The sequence below is a fragment of the Astatotilapia calliptera genome, chromosome 11 (genome assembly GCF_964374335.1).
Source record: "Astatotilapia calliptera chromosome 11, fAstCal68.1, whole genome shotgun sequence".
Lineage (NCBI taxonomy): Eukaryota > Metazoa > Chordata > Actinopteri > Cichliformes > Cichlidae > Astatotilapia > Astatotilapia calliptera.
The window spans coordinates 10299008-10320259 of NC_137432.1; the positions used below are offsets into that span (position 1 = coordinate 10299008).

Consider the following 21252-nt stretch of genomic DNA (forward strand, 5'->3'; position numbering starts at 1 on the left):
AATACAAATGTTACCTATAAAACTAGTCTACGAGACCTACAAACTTGTTTAAACAAGCCAGAAAAGAAATACCTAAGCTTGAATGAACAAAGAATCTTTCTTGGCACCCACAGACATTTTCACAAGTCAGACTGTCTGTGGTTAATATTTCATTTTGGTCTGATGTTAAGTCATCAAGAAAAACAGAAAACTACAAGACCACAGTATGTTTCAGACTTTCAAAAGTGCATCTACAGCGTTTCCTCGTTTGTCCCACTGCTAGTGACACTGCCGTGATTACAACAGACTGAGAGTGACACCTGCTGTCAAGCAAGTGTAAAAATACTGACGGCCCCAGTGGTGGTCCTCAGCCTCCTAGAAGGTGCAGCTATGGTAATCAAAGGTGCGTCTTGAGTTATAGCATTCAATAGATTCTCAGAAAACTTGACCTCTGATCTTGAGGTCACTGAGTTTTAAACGTTTCTAAAAATTTTAATAGATACACCTGTGGTATCAATTTGCAGAAAGTAGAACAGAAAAACATCCACTGGATTTCACAACACATTTTCACCTATAAATGACATAAAAGTACTTTTACCGTTTCAATGTATTCAGATTACCTATTGTTATTTTTTATAAATCCAGATGGCAATTGGCAATTTAAATGTACATAAAGGTTCTCTTTCTAATACGATAATGTAACAACTAAGTAAAATAAATGTGCCACTGCAGTCATTCTTCAGCTTTCTTCACCAATATCATTTAAACCAAAGCTTACTAAAAAGGACGTGGATGGTACACATGAAGTTGGGTAAAAAATACTGACGGATCTGAAATACAAATATTTGTGCTTCTTTGGATTCTGACCCTATATACATGCGTCCTGCCAGCTCACGTGCTGTAGGTGCCACCCTTTTTGTACAGCTGAGTCTACTCTAATAAGTACTACTCTAGTAAGAGTATTTAAGGCTAGAAAAAGGGGATCTGTAGAGCCGCAGAGCATTTTCGTTTCGCAGCTAGTGAGCTGTGTGTGGTGGCTGCTTACTCCTGCTCTGTGGGCAAATGTGTGTGTTTCGGTGATTTAACCTTTTTGACTTTTCTGATTATTGACCAATTCCTGGGTTTGTTTGTTTGTTTTAACCTTTTTTTAAAGGTGACAGCAACTTGTCTGTTTCTTTCAGTTTAATTAGGAACAAAAATATTAATAAAACCTTTTAATTTAAGAATTCTGACTCCACATCTCCATTTGTTTTTTTTTTAACCCGACACCTTTTGTGACTTTTTAACAAATGGAATATAACATGTTATCAGCATAACACCACGCCATCTTCAGACTTATTTACATCTGTCAGAAGTGGTGCCAGTGGTAAACCTGCATGCTGTTGGGCTCTGAGCACAGGTCCTGCTAAAGGACATTGAGCCCTCATGATACCATAACGGAGTCCAATCCTTTCATTCTGATTCAGATGGTCTGTTTAGGATTAGCCTGCTCAAGGTCATTGTAAGGTTCTGCTCCTCCTGTTCCTCCATGCATAAAGGAGCAGATACTGGTCCTGCTGCTGACGGTCCTGTAACAACCTCCCTCCTGGTATCTGCTCTAGATTTGAGACTGTGCTCAGAGACAAACCTTCTCAGAATGACACATATGGATGTGCCATGTCGCTAGAGCCGGACTACCTGTAACCTGAATGGCCACAGACCGTTTTGTTTTTGTTATCTCGATCTCTGAAGTTTAACTGACTATGTCATTGTCTTCATGACTGTTTCACTCATTTCTTTAGGGTTTAATTGAGACGTGTCTATAAAGTAATGATGGTTTAAGGTTCCTGCAGCATAGTTCATTCAAGCATTCAAACAAAAAAAATCTATTTGCAGAAAATCCACACTCAAAGTGCCTCACACACAGTCACACACAGTCTCTCAGATCACACGCCACTGACCTCAGCTGTGTTTTAAGTTCATTAAAGCGTGGCCTCTTGCTGGGATCGTACGACCAACACTTTGTCATCAAGCTGTAGAGAGTAGGAGGACACTGAGGGGGCATAGCCAGTCGCTCGCCATTCTCTATCCTGCCTATGACATCGTTGTTCTTCACACCCTGGAAAGGCTTGATGCCATACATCAGAATCTCCCACATGCAGACACCTAAAGAAAGACAAATAACGTGAGTGAGAATGAGACAGCTACAGCCTACAGGGGTCGTAAAGCAAAGACACAAAGCAAGGGTAAAACAGAAGCAGACTGGAGCGGGACAAAACTGAAGCAGCACAGACTTAAAACATACCAAACATCCAGACATCACTGGCTGTAGTAAATCTTCTGAAGTTGATGGATTCTGGAGCCATCCATTTAATAGGCAATTTACCTTTAGATGCTGAAAAACAGAAATGAAGAAAACTGTGTCAGGTCTGCTGTGAATAATAATGGAGCTTCTCTCTGCCGGATCACAAAGAAAGTAAGACAAAGGTGGCGATGCTTTTTTACATACCTTTATAATAAGAGCTATCCTCCATGTATCGCGACAGCCCGAAGTCTCCCAGCTTCACACAGTCGACCGTTGATACCAGCACGTTCCGCGCTGCGATGTCTCTGGAGACGTCAAAAAGGAATTAGAGGAAGAGAAAAACTCACTGATATAATTTTTTCTATTCAAATTCAGTGGTCGCATTCATATCTAACATGCGTTTTCTTTTTTGACAGAACAACAGTGTTTCAGTCCAGTAGGTGACAACGCCACCTACTGGAATTATATTTATTTAGTAATTATGAATATTTTGCTATATTATTTCTGTATGGCTCTTTCCTACCTGTGTACAAATCGTTTGCTCTCTAGATACGCCAATGCTGTGCTGAGCTGGTAAGAGTACAAGATGAGAGTAGCCAGATCCAGACTGTATTTCCTCACCTGAAGAAACGACCGAAGCTGTGTAGAAAAACACAGGGAGATACTATATAAATAAAGCTGAAACGAAACACAATGAGAAAACAAACCAGAAAGCATATACATGAGTTAATGTATAACACCCATAATATTTAACCCTGGGGAATGTGAGGAAATAACTGACAGAAAAGTGTTTATCATCTGATCTGTTCTTAAACAAACACACAACAGGGTTACAGGTCACGTCTCAAAAACTCTGATCTAATTTATAGTTTCCAGTTTTTAAACAAATATAGAAAACAGCAGGGCTCACATACCACATGCACAGGGATGTAACTGTGCTTTACACAGATGCAACTTATACATATTCTTATTAGTGTCATACCTCTCCAAATGTACAGAGCTCCATGATGATCCAGACTGGATTCTCAGTGATGACTCCCATCAGCTTCACTATGTGAGGATGATCAAACTGACGCATGGTCACTGTAAGAAACACAAGAGGGAGGAGTCAAACAATTCCCCAAAAAGAAACCTTTTTTAAAAACTATTTAGAGGGTACTATGATTTTACTGCTATGAGGTCAGCATCTTACGTGCTTCTTGGAGAAATTTTTCCCTGACACTGTCTGATGTTGAGTTTTTGCACGTCTTCACTGCCACAGACAGAGCTGGGTTCTCCTGCAGGAAACGCATCCAAACAAGCAAAATCAGCATCATTTCAACACCAACACGCAGCATATTCACTGTCTGCTCCACAGAAGTCACAATCAAACTCTAAACAGTTTGCAGTTTTCACTAAAGGGCCTTTAAAATAAATACTGTTACCTATTGAATTTGTTCTACAAGACCATCCCTTTATGCTTCTCTGGTACAAATGCTTTGACTGTGCTATGTGTCGTTACTGTGATATGACTGAATCAGTTTAGCCTCTCTTGAAAGTGAGTGTGCAGAGAGAGCGCCAGAGAGCAAAGACAACAAACGTACCGGGCTGATGTAAATTCCTTGGTGGACGTCTCCGAACTGACCCTCGCCTATGCAGCGTCCCAACTCGATACGATCCCGCTGAATCTCATAGTCCCGCGCTGGATGCACAAAATAAACACGAACACACACACAGATGAAAATGAACAGAGTAAGCCTTCAGATCAAAACATACACAGATTAATGTCCACACACTGGGCTTGCATTAACCAAGCTTGTCAGAGCACTTTATAGTATTTTTACAGCCTGTCTAAACAATCTGTAGGTTAAACAGCTTAAATACGCATGTTTGAGGTTAGTTTCAGACCGCACCATGGAAATAAATTGAATTCTGTCAGATGCAATATTTCAAAAATCTGACCTACTCTGACAAGCTTGAATTTATAAACAAGCTCACCATCAACAGCATGCAACAAGAGCATCAGCAAACCACAGCCAGACATGCCATGTAACACAGACAAACAGGAGCCAATTACAATGAGCATGAATTTCTATGTTGATTCAAATGTAATATGGATAAAGTCAGGTGGTATATGGTGAAAACTCTCAAAAGGCTCACAGGCCAACAGAAAACCTGTTGCTTTTGCTCGGGACGCAGATCACTGGAACTGTAGCAGCTCAATATTCTTTGTGTTTTCTGTCCAAAGTGGTTGGTAAAAATGAGTTTTTTTAATCTTTTGTTTTAGGTTGGTCTGTGAGATGCAGGCTGTTGAAAGCTGACGTTTGCTCATGACACTGCTGACCTGACTTTGTCCATGTAATAAGCTTATGAATAAAGCACACGTGAAGCCATAAAGGTCACTTTACTGTATTCTCTGCACTTTTATGACAATCATGGCTGTTCAAGCACATGGGCGACTTTTAGAGACAAAAGTTTCTGGGCAGTAAAACGTAGCAGCGATGACCTCAATGTGGAAACAGGCTGCATGAAAAAGGGAACCCTAATTATTGCTTTTGCTCTGTTCTCTGCCTCTAAATGTCACCCGTGTGGCTGACGCTTTCAAAAGTCCAGTGTTAAATAATGCAGTAAGACTATCCTGTTTGTTAGTAGTCTGGGTTTAAAATGTTCCAGCGTATAAATGTATGCATCTATTTAAAGCTGTCCCTCTCACTGCACTTACTCCTCCAGGCAAAAATTGCAATAAGGAGGATGCTCTGAATCAACTTGCCTGGTTACAAAAATATTTCTGAACGCCTGCCATGTTTCTGTTACTCTGAGCAGTGAATAGTGTTTTAACAGCAGTCGACTGTTTATATTATTATTGATTTTTCTGCAGAGTAACCTAAGCTCATTCTCAATTTGTTCCACCTTTTAAACACAGACAAAAACAAGATCCAAGTCCATTTGGGTTGTCTCACTTCTGAAGCTACCACCAGTTTAGCAGAAAGTCACAGCACATCACACATGAGCAGAGGGGTGTTTGGTGGTGGGGGGAGGAGGAGGGGGGTCAAATCAACAGGGTAGAGGTACAGACAGAAACTTTTTTTTTTCCAGTCACAAGCAAACGTAAAAGGGTCACAACAACCACCAAGTCAAAGTGCCATCACAGTACAACCAGAGTTATGGTACTTTTTCAATCATTACCTTGGTCTAGTCCATAGTATTCTGGGAAAATGGGTTAGTGATAAGAGACAGAAATAGCTAGCTGTGAGTACAGAGAGCCACATGTTGTTACTGGAGTCTCTACTAATTAGGTCAGTGTTACTTCAACAGCTGCAGCGAGTGTGAGTGTAACAGTGATGCTGATGGATTAGAGCTACTGTAAGTCAGAAACAGTGTTATCACATTAAATAACTAATAGGTAAGACAAATAGATAAAAACCTTCCACTGTATAACTGCTGCAGTGATTCATATGTTTTGGTGGTCGACAGGTTATTTAACTCTATTTAACCTTAACTGAGTAGCTTTTAATGTCTTAAGAAACCATATCAGAAAAAAACATCCCGGGGTCTTTAAAAAGCTGTTACTCAGTTTCAGGGTCAAGCTCCTTGCCTGCTTCAAGCAGATTATTAAAACTACTAAAACTGGGTTAAGAACTGTTCAACGGATTAAAACCTGGAAGGACAGCTGTGAAACATCACCAGAGGAATGTGGTCAGGAGAAAAAAAATCTTGAATATGATGTTTAAAAGTGAAAGTAAGAGCATTTCCACACGCACAATGTGAAGAGAACTCAAGGGACCAGTGGTAGTGACTTGCCAGTGAAGCTAATTTGAAAAAAGGCTTCAGTTTGGTGGAGAGCACAAAGACTGGACTCTGGAGTAATGAAAAAAGGTCATGTGATCTAATAAGTCCAGGTTTACCCTGTTCCAGAGTGACGGGTGCATCAAGGTAAAAAGAGAGGCAGATGAAGTGATCCATCAATCACGTCATTGTTTTGCTTACTATAACAGTCCGTGGGCACACTGTTATGATCTTGGGCTGCTTCAGTTGGTCAGGTGTAGGCTCTGCAACATTATGTGCCCAAACAATGAGGTTAGCTGGATCTACTGAACGACCTGACAATGTCAGGATTCACTGGGATCAAAGCGGGAAAGAGCAAGCCTAAACCCTGATAACAGTCTTTGGGATGTGCTGGAGAAGGCCAGTCCGACTCTTCCATCATCAGTACAAGATCTTGGTGGATAATCAAAGGAACACTGGCTAGAAATAAATGCTGCGATATAGCATACAGGCCCGACAAGCCCACAGCACATGTCATCACTAGCTATATTAGAAAGGTGCAAGTTACAAAGCAAGCAACTTGCTAGCCAAATAGTGAACTGCTTGGAAACCTGCCGTTAACACAACCAAAATACTTATTAGCACACTCAAACTACCCAAGTACCAACATAAACAGCTGAACTTGACCTTTTTGGAGAAAAAAAAACAAAAAAAGCTGAATGAGCCACTTGCAGTTCTGATGCAAACGAATGTTTCAATGCTTTTTGAGATTAGTAAAAAGCATTGCTGCTGTAGTTATTTTGGTACTGTGTTTACATGTGTAAGTCCAGAAGACTGAACTACAAAACTATAATTTATGAATGATCAAAAAGCAAAGCCATGTTGGGATTCAGCTGCATTCTGCTTACATGGAACGAGTGCTTACGATATTCAGGCAACATTTTATGGCAGCTTGAACAGGCAATTTGTCAAAACAGCTTAAAAAGAAAATACACTCCATCTTCCCATCCCACATTAAGCTGATACTGCCCGTCTACTCTGCCTTCTTATGCTGCCTATTCACCACAGCCACACAGCATCGAATTCAGCTTAACATGAGTCTTAAGCCTGGTTCACAGGCATCGCTCAGCAGCAACAGCAGCACAGCAGAACCTCTTCATATATATTTCTTATTTATTCAGCAATGTTTTAATTAATGCAAAGAACTGTTCAGCCTCCATGTATGACACACAAGGTCAGACAAATTCCTACGCTGATGTCTCATACTAAAAATATTACCAGCCTTTCACACTGAGTGCTATCACGGGAGGAATCAGTCATTTGTAAATGTTCACTAAAAATGCAGACAATGCGCGCATAATACGTCAAAAGAATCTGAGGAAGCTGCGGCTCTTGCCAAATCTTGTGGGAACTCGTGAAAATAAATATAGACTGCGAGTGTAAAAATACACACAGAATATGGTCGAAGTGGCTTCCCCCTTTTAAATAATAATAATAATGTGACCACGGAAAATGTGATCATTCACACAGGAGTCTGACCAGATCAAAAACCTCTTGGAACATATCTAACTGCACTCAAATTCATGCTTTAAAATTATGTCAAACAAAGGAATCTGTACATCAGGTCTGCAAGGTGACTTGATTTAATTTCAAGTGCTGGGTAAACTATTTAAGAATAAAATAGTGTGCAAACGTCTTGAGCTACCCATTTTTCTTTATATTGTGCTTCCAATGATCCAGACTTTCTTGTCTGGGTGATTTATTTATTTTTTATTTACTTTATTTTATTAAATTGTGGGCATTAGTTCTCCAGGCTTTTTGAAGGCCTGACCTATGAATGATTCAAGCATAAAAAGGCGCCCAACTAAAGGGATGAGCCAGTGTTGTGTTTACACAAAAACACAACTTGATCTATTACAAAAACACAAAATTTGTTCCCATTTTATTAGTTGAATCGATGAACGATAGTTGAACGATAACACAGTTTGAGAGGTATAAAAAAGAGAGCTGTTAGCCAGAAACTTTGCATATATTGGTATGGTGTGCAGTGTGACTTCAAAAAATTTGAGGAAACTGGACAAGTGAATGACAAAAGAAGTGGCCTAAGCATATGCAGCTAATGAGCAGTTTTTTAAGAAAGCAAGCAAAGAACCTCAGAGATCCATGAGACCCTTGAGTTGAAGCCTCATGAGAAATGGTGTCAGTGGAAGGATGGCTGTAAAGATTCTTAAGGGAAACAGAAATAAGGGTGACGTACGCCAAATTACTCAGAAAACTGACTGAAAATCTGTGACAACAGGTCTGATGGAGCGATGAATCTAAATGTGAATTGCTGTTGATTTTTTTGAGATAGTGTAGTAGTGAAGAGTAGACAGGAAAGCAGACAGAGAAGACGAGGAAGAATCCTGTATTCAGCCTTGCAGAATATATGGTCATCCTGAACTACATTAGCACCCAGTATTGCTAGAGTCTTTTTCACCATACAGCACCATCTGAAAACTTGTATTTCCATGTATGCATGTTTCAATAAATCACCGCTCCCATTTTCCAGTTTCAAATCACAGTATATACAAATGAAGGGGTGGCTCAAGACTTTTGCACAGTACCGTATACCAAGACAAATTAAATAAAATACAAAGATTTTCACAAGTGAACGTGTGCTACAGTAAAGAGGTTCCTGACTCCAATCTCATCCAAATTTAACTCCAAAATTCATCTAAAATGCCACCACACTCAGACAACATGCCTGTTCATGGCTTTTAATCTTCATCTATAATGAAATCAACAAAAAGAAACGGTGAAGTAGACAGAGTGTAAACAAAGTCCCTCTATAAAATGCCTCTGATACAAGTCTGACACGGTCCACTGATAGCGCAGACACAAACAGCTATCACTGCCTCGCCACTTGTCACTTTAGCTGCCCACAACATTTATGGGTATGTGTATCAGCGTATGTCTACTTACTCGAAGGCATGGTGTAGGTGTCCTCCTCGTCTATGATCTCAGCATAGTCGTCTGTTTCTGCAGAGCAAAGAAAAATCAGGATGAGAAAAAGAGCCGAGAACAAATCAACAAGTTCTGAGCTGATGACAAGCTTGCATCTAAAAATCACTACAAAGTTCTCGGTATCAATGATTTAACTGTATAACATGCCACCATGTCTAAGACCTTCCAACATCACTAAATAACTGAGTCCGGTGAGCACACCTTCACCGAGACAAAGACTGCAATTTGCAACATTAAGAGATGCACCATGATCAGAAAGAGCTACCTTGCCAAAAGCCCGTCACCATACCCGACTCCAAACACATGCACAACAACTGAAACGTTCGTGTACTAGAGTGTGGCCTCACACAAGGAGTGACACGGAACAATTGAGAGGGAGAGAGAGAAGAGGAAAGGGGAGGGATGGAAATATTCTTTCTTTCCAGAGAAACAAGCTGGAGAAAAACAGGTTTAGTCATGGAGAGAACTAATACAGAGTCGAGCAGGGACAGAGAGAGTTAGAGAGATATTCTCCACACATACGGCAGCCTTAATGAAGATACAGAGCAGGAATTCCACTGTTACTAATGAAGGAGGTTTAAAGAAAATGCAGTTTACCATCGCCACTAATGTGACCTGCAGAAGCCACAAGCAGCATGAAACACAAACACCGGGGGAGAAACATGGAGAGAAGCATTAGTTTTACCGTTAATGGCTCTAAAAGGTCTTTTTTAAAATGTCATTTTAAGTACACGTGAATGAATCTGAAGTCAGTCGACAGCCTGAGCAGAGACAGAGTGACAGTGACTAAAGCTCTCCACCAAGACATCTGGCCAGACAAGGACTCTTCACTGCGCACACAGATGAGGCTTTATGTGGTAACAGCACTCGCACACATATCTGTGAACCCTTTATCTAACTCTTAGCCGTCACTGTCATTCATGACATTTAGAGCAGAGGACAGAGAAGCACAGTGACAGAGGAGAAATGGACTGGCTAGCAAGAGGAAGCACGACGGGGGGGGGGTTATACCTGAGACGCAAACTGCTCGAGTTCGTACTCCGTCCATCCGCTTTTCCATCCGCTTCTCATGGTTTGAAACTCTGGACCAGAGAGAAGAGAATTATTTTGGGGATTTGGCTCACATTGTCTTAAGACAGAATGAGCTGCTATTTGCAGCTACGAAGACAGCGGCGCAACGAGGGAAACGAAGAATCCTCCCACATCCTGTCATGTGTGCTTCTTCAAGTGTCAAACATTAAAAACCAAAAAGTTTCTAAAGTTTACAGAGAATATTATATTTACCTTATAAGCAATTCAAGAATCCATGGATTTGAGACATGTTTATGCTCACTTTAGTTTCAGAGTCATAACAAAATGCGTGAAATCCATAATAACCACCCAATCAATCAAAGAAAAGATAACAGGCTCCACTGGTAAAAGAAGGAAGAAGATAGCTTGTTTTCACTTAACACAGCCCTGAACGAGCATAAAACAAATTAGTAGACTTACTTTGGTATAGATGGCAGAGCTCTGTCTCCCTCTGCAGAGACAAAATCCACAATTTAATTGGTCACAGAGCAGACTGACTTCATGCTAGAGCTACGATTTCACAATTTCTTTGTAGCCATAGCTATTTTTAGGAAACACTAGCCAGACACCATCTGGTTAATCAAAGCGACAAGCATAAAGCCTCACTAGTCACAATCAAGACTCCACCTCAGTCTGAGAGATGACTTGACAGCGATTTCAATGCGGTACTATTTACAGTGTTTTCTTTTTTTTTAAGCTACTGTTAGGATAGAAACAATAGAAACATGACCACAATCATCATCTTTGCACAATCTTACCGCTACAAAGCTACAAAAAACAAACAAACAAAACCCAAACAAACAACAACAACAAAAAAGTGAAACATTAGACTATAATATAAAATCTGCACAGCTGAACGTCATACCTTTGTGGACCCTGACGATGAAGGAGTGAGTAACTGAGGAGACGAGCCGACAGTAACCGTCAATCAAGTCGGCCATGTTTTCTGCCGTAGTCAGCAATGCTGTAGTGACAGTGAGGGGCTATACACACACACCCACAGAAGGATTAGTGTAAGAACGGGACAGAGAGCTACTTCACAGTGACACAACGAGGGCTTTATTAGGAAGAAGGCCTCCTATTAGTGCGTGCACACACACACATACAGTCCCATATAGACACATATCCCTGCTCCAATACTGTGGCAGTGACACGTTTTCTGTAAGCCTGCTGCAAACACACAGTCAATATGAAACTCAGGCTCCTCTCCTTTTTCCTGCAGCTCACCTAGTTTTTCATGCGTTTTAATATAACTTGAACTATTATGTTTAAGTAATTCTATACACAGTCTATTTTATAAAGTAAACAGTGACATTAGCATTCATCAGCTGGATGGAAATAATCTCTGTGACAAGTGTGATTTCATCAGCAGCCAACACAAGCAGGAAAACAACATCCACTTATTGGCACAGAGACTTTGCATTATATGCATTTTCAGTGAGAATGTACATGAGCCACATGTTTGAGAGGAAACGCATACAAATAAGTGTAACTCAAATTTAAACAGCAATAGGTTATATTTCACATTGTAACACACACAGAGAGCCAGGTGAAGAGTATACAGGGTGTGTGTTTTTACCTCAGGAGCTCCGGCCACATTCAGCTGCAGCATGCCTTTCCTGTCCTTCTCGTCCAAAGCAGAGTACTGGATGGACTGCACCTGATTAAAGTTAGCTAAGTGTGTGGGCTGCAGAGACAAAGGCAGAGTCACAGTCATTAAATACATCTGGAAATAGTCAAAAAGAATCTTTAGATATTTAAAGCCTAAGAATTATAAGAAACTATTCTGCATTATATCCTGTAACGTTTCAAGCAAAAATGAAAATGGATGTCAGTCAGCTTGTAGCACTGGATTGTATTGTCTACCTCAAGTTTCTAACATTGCTTACTATGAAGCACAGCATCAGTGAAACACGTGGCATGTGAACTAAGTGAAAGCGTCAGAAATATGACTGCTGCACTAAGCAAAGAGGAGCTTTCTCAGCGTCAAACCATGTCTAGACAGAAGGTCTCTAAGGAGGCTGTGCACCGCACTCTAAAACACTTTACAGAAACTTTATCAGCTGTATCCAAAGTACAGGCAAAGTGACCACAACATCAGAAGATCAATACATCAAGTTTGGTTCACTGACAGATAGAAAAGCAACTTCATAACAGACATTGCCTTTAAAATATTTTTAAAAAATGCAAGACTCCAGTCAGAGGAGTAGTGCAGAAAGAAGATTATCTGGATCTCTTCTCATCTGCACGAGTTGAGGTCTATAAACCGTTTCTCAGGAGGGGAAACACAACAAACGCTTGGTTTGGCATTGGAAAAACTCCTACAGTATTTACTCAATAATCAAACGTTTGACATGACTGCAGTACCTCACTTTAGCTGCACAGCGTAGGCCTACTTACATGAAGGCATGGTGTAGTAAGGATGTGCTGAAGAGAGTTATTATAGTTGTGAATTTTCTAATTGGTTACTATTTTTATTAAGCTTTGACTTTCTGTCTGTAGTTTAGTTTCAGTTGATTGTTTGTTTAGTTTAGTTTTAGTTTCACTGTTTTAACAGTCTTTTTTTAAATATTACTGTATGTATAGAACACACCAGAGGTAGGATTTAGGAATATCAGTATAGGTATTAAAATAAAAAGACATAACTTTTTGAAAAAGGTTGACTCGCATTCTTGCAAATATCCAAAGTCTCAATAAACGTGTCCATTAAAGGCTCAAGACAAGTTGTAATAACAAATTAACAAGGACTAAAACTAAGTCTTTTGTTTCTATATTTTTATTTTATTTCAGTTTTCCCACTAACAAAAACATATTAGGTTGTTTTTGAAAAGTTTATTGTTGTTTTTATCTTTGTTAACTAGAATGCTAGTTTTAGTTTTAGTTTAGTTTTAGCTAAATATAAAAACATTGGTGCTAAAGCAAACAAAAATATAGAGAAGAACACCACAGAGTGTCAAAATTCAACTTTGAGGGTGTTTTACTGACTACCCTGTGAACAGGGCGAAGCGGCACTCCATTCCTCAGAGATATGCTAAACCTTCTGGTTTCAAAACAAACAGACATTTTCAGCGTGTGACCTCAACCCCATTAATAATTTAAGGGGTTCTGAGAGAGACAAGAACTTCTTAAAATAATAGAATTGGACGACCTTGAGTCCACATTAGCCAGAAAGCATCAAGTCATTAAAGCAAAAGAAGTGTAAATAAACTTTTTGCTTAAAATGTGAAGTTGATCATTTATGATTTATTTAAAAAACAAAACAAAACATTAAAGTTAAATCTTCACTTGTGGTCTCAGATTGGTGCTTTTTAAAAATACATTTTCATTAGTTATATATTCTTCAATGACTGCCTATATTTTTACTTACTGCCAATAACAGTTAGTAATGTTATCACAGCTAGAGGTAGAGCAAGTCATCTACCAACTGGAAGGTTGGTGGATCAATTCCCCGGCTACCATAATCATGTCCTTGAGCAAGATACTTAACCCAATGCTGAAAACTGTTCTGTTTTCCTAATCCAACTGTGATCTGCATGCTGTTTCCCAGCTTTTTCCAATCTAACTGTCTTTTCCGACCTATTCTAACTTGGACAAGTGAGGAGATGAGAAAAGAATGAAAGAAAGGAGGCAAACCAGTAGAGGGCAGTATGGTGAACTGTTACTGTGACCTTACACCTAAGGCATACAGCAGTACACAGATGTGCTGGAAGCCTTCTAAAGAGGCAGGAAAAATACAGAAGTAATGCTAACTTTCTGTGGTGGGTTGTCTGTGTGTACACTCACCGTTGAGCCCTTATCTGTGAGGTAGCTGATTCCTTCCTCTGGTCCGATAGCTAACTCTACTGATATTACCCAGCTAGACTAGAGGGGGAGGAGAGAGACAGTGCAGAAATGTAAATTTTGACACATAGCTCATATTTCATCACATCATGTACTTACACAAATTTTATAAAAGCTCTAATATACTCCTTTGTTTTTGATGTCTAATGGCATTTATAACAGAGTTAGGTTTGAAGTTAAAGTAACTGCTGCAGAAAATAAAGTAATAAGAAGAAATACTGACTCTACAAGACCTGAAATAAGTAAGTGTGAAAGCGAACACTACCCCGTGCATGATAAAGAAGCTCTAGCCTCCCACCTCATGACTTTGGCTATATTTCAGTGTATGGCTAATACATTAAAACATGTCATTATTGATCTTTACATGTAACATTATCTCAATGTACCGAGAGTCCTACCCCTAAAGCGCATTTGAAGCACTCCTTGTCGAAGCGGTAGATGGGAGAAAGTATCTCAAAGAACTTGTGGATGCTCTGTTCATCATTGAGGTTAGCAAACTGCTTAAAGGTCTGCTGGATCTGCTTACGAAGAGCCTTCGGCTGATAGAGAGAGAGAAAAGGGGAAGGACAAAACACTTAAAAGAGTAAGGGCTTTCTGGGAAACAGCTGAGAACAAGCCAAGAAAAGCACAGCACACAACTGACAGGCCCCACTGTGAGTGACAACAGGAAGTTTAACTTAATTCCAGACAATCTGACTGATCAGACATTTAGCCAAATGTCCTTTCAGTCATCGGGTTTGTTTCCCTGCCAGTCACCCAAACAGCCTGTCAGCTCTAACTCAGCCGATACACAAAGCAGGAATCAGATGCAATTTGTGCTTTGACACCATTGTTACCAGGAAGTGGGTAGACAGTTAGTCACTAAGTGGGTTTAGATTATTATATTAGTTTAATCTCACCTTAAGGGAGTCAAGGAGGCTTTTGGGGAAAAACCTTCTCAAACCAACATCTTTCCTGAAATGAAAGAATAGTGCCACAACATTTTTCTTTGGACTAATTTACCTCAAAATAAAAACATTTTGGAAGCATACACTCAAGACAGCATGGCATGACATAACACAATCTTACTCTAGTAGCTCGTAGTTTGATTTCTTATCCAGGGCGTTGCCTGGCATCTCTCTGAAGAACCGCCTATATAATTCACAGAAAAGATTAACATATGAACAGGATCAACAACTAGCCTCAAGTATTCAGGACAACTTCTACATATGGGATTTAGACAGATTTAGCAAACACACATGACACACTCAAGTTCATTGTGGTTTGAAGTGTATCAAATACCAAAACACCTGTAATGTGTGTGTGTCTGATGAGCGCGTTCTCACCTTATTTCCAAACAGCCCAGTTTCAGTGCAACATCTTGATCCACCTGGTCAGCTATGTGTTGCATGTAATCACTCTTTACCTGGAGAGACACATGGTGTGGCAGCAGATTTTTAATAAATATAATGAGCTAAGGACTGGAAATGTCTAATAACAGCATACATATTAGATACGACGGGCATCTTTTTACATGATTTAAAGACATGTCTGCCTCATTTGGACATGAGAAATGAGGCAATCATACAGAAGACAATAAATGACAGAAGTCACTTAAGAAAACCAGACTAGTTTTCTTTCATTCAGTATCCTGTTGTGTGGCCTCACCTGGTGATAGAGGTAGTTGAGAGAAGGTTTGTCTTCAGAAAAATGGCTGAGATAACCTTTAGGAAAGTACCGTATCCGCAACTCATACCTGAGAAAGACAGCAACAATGTTACCAAATACCAAATACACACACATGCACAAACTCATAATCAAAAATGTGCAGTATCCAAGCTCAATAGTTGCCTGAGGACTAAAAGCAGAAGGAATAAGCTCTCTCTCTCTCACACACACACACACACACACACACACACACACACACACACACACACACTTACTTTAAAAAAAAAAAAAAAGTGTGTCTGGACAAACTACAGGATCATTAAAGCGATATTACTTGATTAAAAAGACGCACTGATTTCAAAGCATACAGTTTAAAATTTTAAAAATGAGGAACTTAACATGTCACATGACATCTACTGTGACAGATTGAGGCTAGCAATTTAACAGCGGTTTGTCTCTAATTGACTAATATCTGTTGACTTGGAAACTGCTGTGGTTTTACTAACTGATAAACACCAACGTTTTATAATGTACCTTACGGTGACGTTAATTACAACTGTTATGTTCATCAATGGGCTTTCAAAGAATCTGAAGATTTTTTTCAGGGATAATGCAGAAATATCTAAAAAAAAAAAAGCATATTTTGCATTATGTTTCATGCCATCAAAATGAACTTGAGTATTGCCTGATGATAGAGCGTTTTGAATTAGAAATTCTGCTTTCTGTGAAGATGGAGAGGTTAAAGTATATGTCAGTGACAAAGCAGCACTGATGCATCTGGTAGCTTGCTTGCTTTTCTCAGTCTCCGTCACTTCAACAGGATGGCTGTTTGCCAACATGTGCTTAAAACTGAGTCTCATATTTGAAATATGTAGCCTTCTGTACTCACTACATTATGTCTCGTGGACTCGTATGACCATAAAGAATAATGAGCTTCCTGCAGTTACACTTGCCAATAGCTATGTCACAGAAGCACCCAGATGGGCCATCATTGTTTATAGTGATATATTATCTAATGAGTGACATATTGCAGTGACTACAGGGGAGAGAAGTGGGTCAGGAGAGTAATGAGCTCCAAACTGCTCTGATGTTACAGGACTGTGGTTAGGTAGCAAAGAAAATCAAGGCTGAGGACTGAATGAATAAAACATGTTTGTTCTATAACAAAAAGGGAATATGACAGAGGAGATAAAATGGTGTGTTTAATAGAAAAGAGGGGAACGATGTGAAGGATGAGAGTGAACAGTGACTGAATGTAAGAGAGAGAATGAGATAAATCGCACAGGGAGTGAGAAAGGAGTGAGATAGTCGGTTCATCCCCTGGGCCACTGCTGCTGTTCTAACAATAGCTCGGCAGCAGAAACTCCTGTGGGCTTGCAGCTCTGCCGCCCTCCAAGGCAGAACTGCAACAACTGGCGGAGCTCCTCTGCTGTATGTCAGCAGTGTGAACAACTCGTTCTTGTTGAATTCATTTAAATTTAATGAGTGGGTGTAACACATCACAGCAGGACAAAGGACTGAGTCTTAAGGAGAGTTAGTAACAATATCTACATCATCCACCCAGCACCAGCATAGTTTGAATCCAGGCTATAATTGGACAGAGATGTCCTCAAATAAGCAGCGACACAGAGACCAAAATGTTAGGCAGGTGCATCAAATAAATGAGAAGAATAAGACTTTATTCATTTTAATATAATACTAGGAAACCACGAGTGCCAAAAACATATCCTCACTGCATGCAACAAATTCACCTTTAACAGCCCAATTTAAGTTAAGTTTTTCCTTTTTTTACTGCTTGTATAAGTAGTTTAAATAGTGATTTAAGGTGCAGTGCCTAGTTTATTGAAACCATTAAGTGATTTATTGGAGCCCATGTGTTTGCAGCAGTCAGTTGCAGCTGTTTATTGCAATAACTCCCGTCAGAGACGAGGTGGTGTCATTTTACTTTGGTTTCTGACATTATCACAACATTAAAGAAGGAAGGTAGCTACTTATTAAACCTATGCATATTTATAGACAAGCTTAAACAACAGAGATACTTTCAACCACAAGTGAGTACTGGTGCTACTTTAGGTATCCATTGATCAATATATCCTCATGCAACACTGACATTACTGGTCAATCACAGGTATATTGGAGTCACTGTACAGGCTGTACAATATGGATAGATAAATACTAAACGTTATGCAGAAAAAAAACATGCTTGGGTTAACTTAGAAATGTGTCATCACACTGCTCTGAGCAGAGCTGCTGAATAGAAACTGGAGCGGATTCAAGCAGTTACGTTGTTAACAAACTCTGAATATCTTAGCACGGTGTGCAGTTTGCCCTTAAAAAATTTTGAGGAAACGGGAAAAGTGAATGCCAAAAGAAGCAAATGAACAATATCTAAAAGCATTTCCTTAAGAAACGAAAGACTTGACACATCTCAACTGAAAATCAGCGGCAATTATCATATGAAGTGATGAATCCAAATTTGTTGTCAGTGTGTACAGATGAGATGAGGAGAGAGGTATGACAGTGACTGTTTACAGCCAACCAGTGAAACATGTTTAAAGCTCTGTCATGGTTTGAAGCTCCATTTCAACCAGTGGTGTTCATGGAAAGATGACTGAAGAAAAGCACTGTTAGATATTGATCCACCATGGAGCACCATCCTCAGTGGGTGGGCAGGTGACCATATGCTGTGTGGCTGCAAAGCAGTAGGGCTGGGTTTGAGTCCGACCTGCTGCACTTTGTCTTGCCCTCTCTCTCCCTCCCTGCTTTCCTGTCTATCTACACTGTCTCTATTGAATAAAGGCCAAAAATAAATAAAATTAATAAAATGGCTCTTGCTTATGTATATTTAAATTTTACTCTATAGTATTTGTTAAAAAAAAAAAAAAGTTAGAATAGTCCGAATGAGCAGTGGGAGCTAAGCACAAAACACAGAATCTCATAGTTTTACCTCCACTCTTCTTGCGGGTGCTGTTTTTCATATTTCTCCCTCACATGAGACACACCTAAATCAGGGTGTAACCAATGGAGAGCGTCCGAGCGCAAGTGGGTCAGGCGGAGACCTAAAGAGGCAACACAGCGCAGTTTGTGGATCTCTGCTATCTTCTGGATTACACCCTGTGGAAACAAATGGTTTGATGAAGAAAAAGAAAAGCGAAAATCAGGGAAATAACAACAATACCGAACTATGCAGGTAAGAAACGTGTGCACGTTACCCTGACGTCTGTAGCATCTCCGTGCCTGATATTGCTAGCCCATGTACATGGTTCGCTGTTTGTCTCAAAGTAATGGAAGATCTTAAGAACGCGGTCCATGGAGCCCGGGGGTCTCTCTAGACCTCCAGCAGAGCCACTGGTGCTGGGTACACCAGGCATTCCAGACCGGGATTTAACCCCGCAACCACCCGCAGACGGGTGGTTGATGTTGGGTTCCAAGTAGGAAGACGATGCCATGCCTGACTCGGATGCTCCTGCTAGGGCTAACTGGCCATCATATTCTGAAAAGAAGACAGCAACACAGTAAGGACCCGGTACTCAAATGAACTGGTATTCTGATTTAAAACGAAGTTGGTTATCATATGAATGAAGAAAGCACTGCACACATTAAATGAAAAGGAAACTTTGGAATTTGGATTTAGAGTTGGAGCTAATGAAGTCACAGTTCTTCACATAAACATTTCTACTAAAAAATTCTCAACCAGGGGGAAATTAGGCAGCTATAGAGGACAACTGCTAAATCAACCAGGCGGACAGCTTTTAGACTGACTGACTGCAAGTGGCTTGGTCATTCAGTCCCACCTGCAGCATAGCATGGATGGAGTCTATGCTAAGCTGCCGTCTCTATTGTGGTGTTTCTTAAAATCTAAAAGCTGTATGAGGATAATTAAACGGTTCTGGAAAAACTGGTGCCAGCTAAAAATGGCTTTGGCTCATTTTACAGAAGATTTCTCAAGTAGTGGTGCACCAAATTGAGTTTCAATATCTCAGCATTGACAGCTCATTCTACACGATCACGATCCTGACAGTAACCATCATTTTTCCTTAAGTCCCATTTCTAATGACAAACATTAGAAAAAAAAGATGTTTTTCAAGGATTAACTATAGATTTATCCAAAGTTAACAATAGCTGCCCTGATACCAATATATAAATCACAGAATATCACAATGCAGATTTCCCGTTTCCAAATTCAAAATGACAATATGAGCACAATAATAAACTTTATTATCAAAAGGAGGCAGACACAGTAATAAACCAGGCTACAATAAAAATGCTGGCTTGTCTAATAAACAAAAGTAAACAAGTTATTGTCTCTCACTCTTCTTTCACCCAATATCCTTTTTTATTAGTTGCCGATTTGTTTCTCGTTCGACTGTATTTTTGTGCATGACACCCCCACCCCCCGATGCTTCCTGTGTCACACTCTCACTTCCTGGACATCCCTGCAGGGTTTTGTCGAGTCATCACCACTGCAAGGACTGCCTTCAGCTGACTGTGATTTCTGGCTATCAGAAATCACAGTCATCAACAAATTAGGCACAAGTGGTGCGAATCAAAATTACTTCACGGCTCATTTCCAGTATTTAAAGTGTAATCTTTGACAAAATGTGAAAGTGATCTGTATCATTAACATCTACCAGATGCTGGATCACAGGCAGATTATTTCCTATCGATAAGAACCGAAGCAGAGACAGACTTATGGAGACTGAATGATGGAGATGCAAGACGTTTCAGCACTTAACCTGTTTGACCTGCAGCTGGATAGAAACATTTATTCTTCCCTCACTGTGAATCCAGGGTTTACCACAGCTAAAGAAAATTGGCTTTTTTGTGTTAAAATTTGTGTTTTTTTAAAAATCGTTTTTCAATGATAGGGGCTTTATTTGCTCAAGGATAACCTCTGTTCGCTCAGAAGATTGCTGTATTTTCTTTTGCACACATTCTTTCCATATTGGTGGTATTAAAATCAACCTTTCAGTGACCAAAGAAGTCCCAAAACTGATATGCTACCTAGATTACATCATGCTGTACGAGGTTATATTCGGAATAGCGAAAATGCTCATTGTGTCCTTGTAATACATATAGGTCAGTGTGAAATGGTCAACCAACAAATCCTCAAGGCACGAATAAAGTAGATTAGTAGATTAGATTATAAATGCCCCTCTTACTGTCATCATCCAATTATAATTTTACTTCTGGTATTAGGATTATTACATGGCCTGTCACAATCCTCAATAATCCCATTAATAATACCACCTTCTTTTCAATAACTGCTGAATTTATTTGATGAGATAAGTTAAAGGTAAAACATTTCGTTGCACATAATAAATATATTAGTGAGTTTTTGCAGCAAAGAACATTTATAATCCCTCCACTGTTACTCTGACAGCAGCTGAAATTTCAAGTTTCATAAGGCGATATATGCAAATCAGCTCTGCTTTATGCTTCAAAATTCCAGGCTTTCTGAACCATTCCTTGTAAAGTATCAACCCAGCACTTTAAAGTACAGGTATGACAAACCATTTGCTGACATTGCTCATGAAATGCTTTTGGCATATGAATCTTCTCAGTTTAGTTTACTGTGCATGTTCACTGACTGAAATCGCATTAGAATGGTTTGCTGGGGTTTTTTCTTTCCCCTTTGGTTGGATATTGTGTAACTGGGTGAGCAAAGCAATGTCTTTTGT

At 39.7% G+C, this 21252-nt stretch overlaps 1 protein-coding gene across 10 annotated transcripts in view; it reads right to left on the reverse strand.

Annotated features, from left to right (window-relative positions):
* The window catches only part of LOC113031822 (focal adhesion kinase 1), a 63765-nt gene that overhangs the window by 25046 nt on the left and 17467 nt on the right, over positions 1-21252 (reverse strand). For 4 of the 10 annotated variants that reach the window (XM_080307785.1, XM_080307787.1, XM_080307781.1 and 1 more), the window contains exons 3-24: positions 18784-19064; positions 18519-18685; positions 15572-15659; positions 15250-15329; positions 14993-15055; positions 14824-14878; positions 14323-14463; positions 13868-13945; positions 11664-11771; positions 10950-11067; positions 10505-10535; positions 10025-10095; positions 9611-9628; positions 8972-9028; positions 5429-5449; positions 3847-3944; positions 3456-3540; positions 3246-3346; positions 2787-2902; positions 2468-2568; positions 2264-2353; positions 1920-2124 (exon numbers count right to left, since the gene is read on the reverse strand). In XM_080307785.1, the coding sequence (XP_080163911.1) occupies positions 1920-2124; positions 2264-2353; positions 2468-2568; positions 2787-2902; positions 3246-3346; positions 3456-3540; positions 3847-3944; positions 5429-5449; positions 8972-9028; positions 9611-9628; positions 10025-10095; positions 10505-10535; positions 10950-11067; positions 11664-11771; positions 13868-13945; positions 14323-14463; positions 14824-14878; positions 14993-15055; positions 15250-15329; positions 15572-15659; positions 18519-18685; positions 18784-19020 (2129 nt within the window). In that variant the 5' untranslated portion in view covers positions 19021-19064. The remainder of the gene's footprint in view (positions 1-1919; positions 2125-2263; positions 2354-2467; positions 2569-2786; positions 2903-3245; positions 3347-3455; positions 3541-3846; positions 3945-5428; positions 5450-8971; positions 9029-9610; positions 9629-10024; positions 10096-10504; positions 10536-10949; positions 11068-11663; positions 11772-13867; positions 13946-14322; positions 14464-14823; positions 14879-14992; positions 15056-15249; positions 15330-15571; positions 15660-18518; positions 18686-18783; positions 19065-21252) is intronic. The other 6 variants (XM_080307782.1, XM_080307788.1, XM_080307783.1 and 3 more) reach the window with 3 other exon arrangements.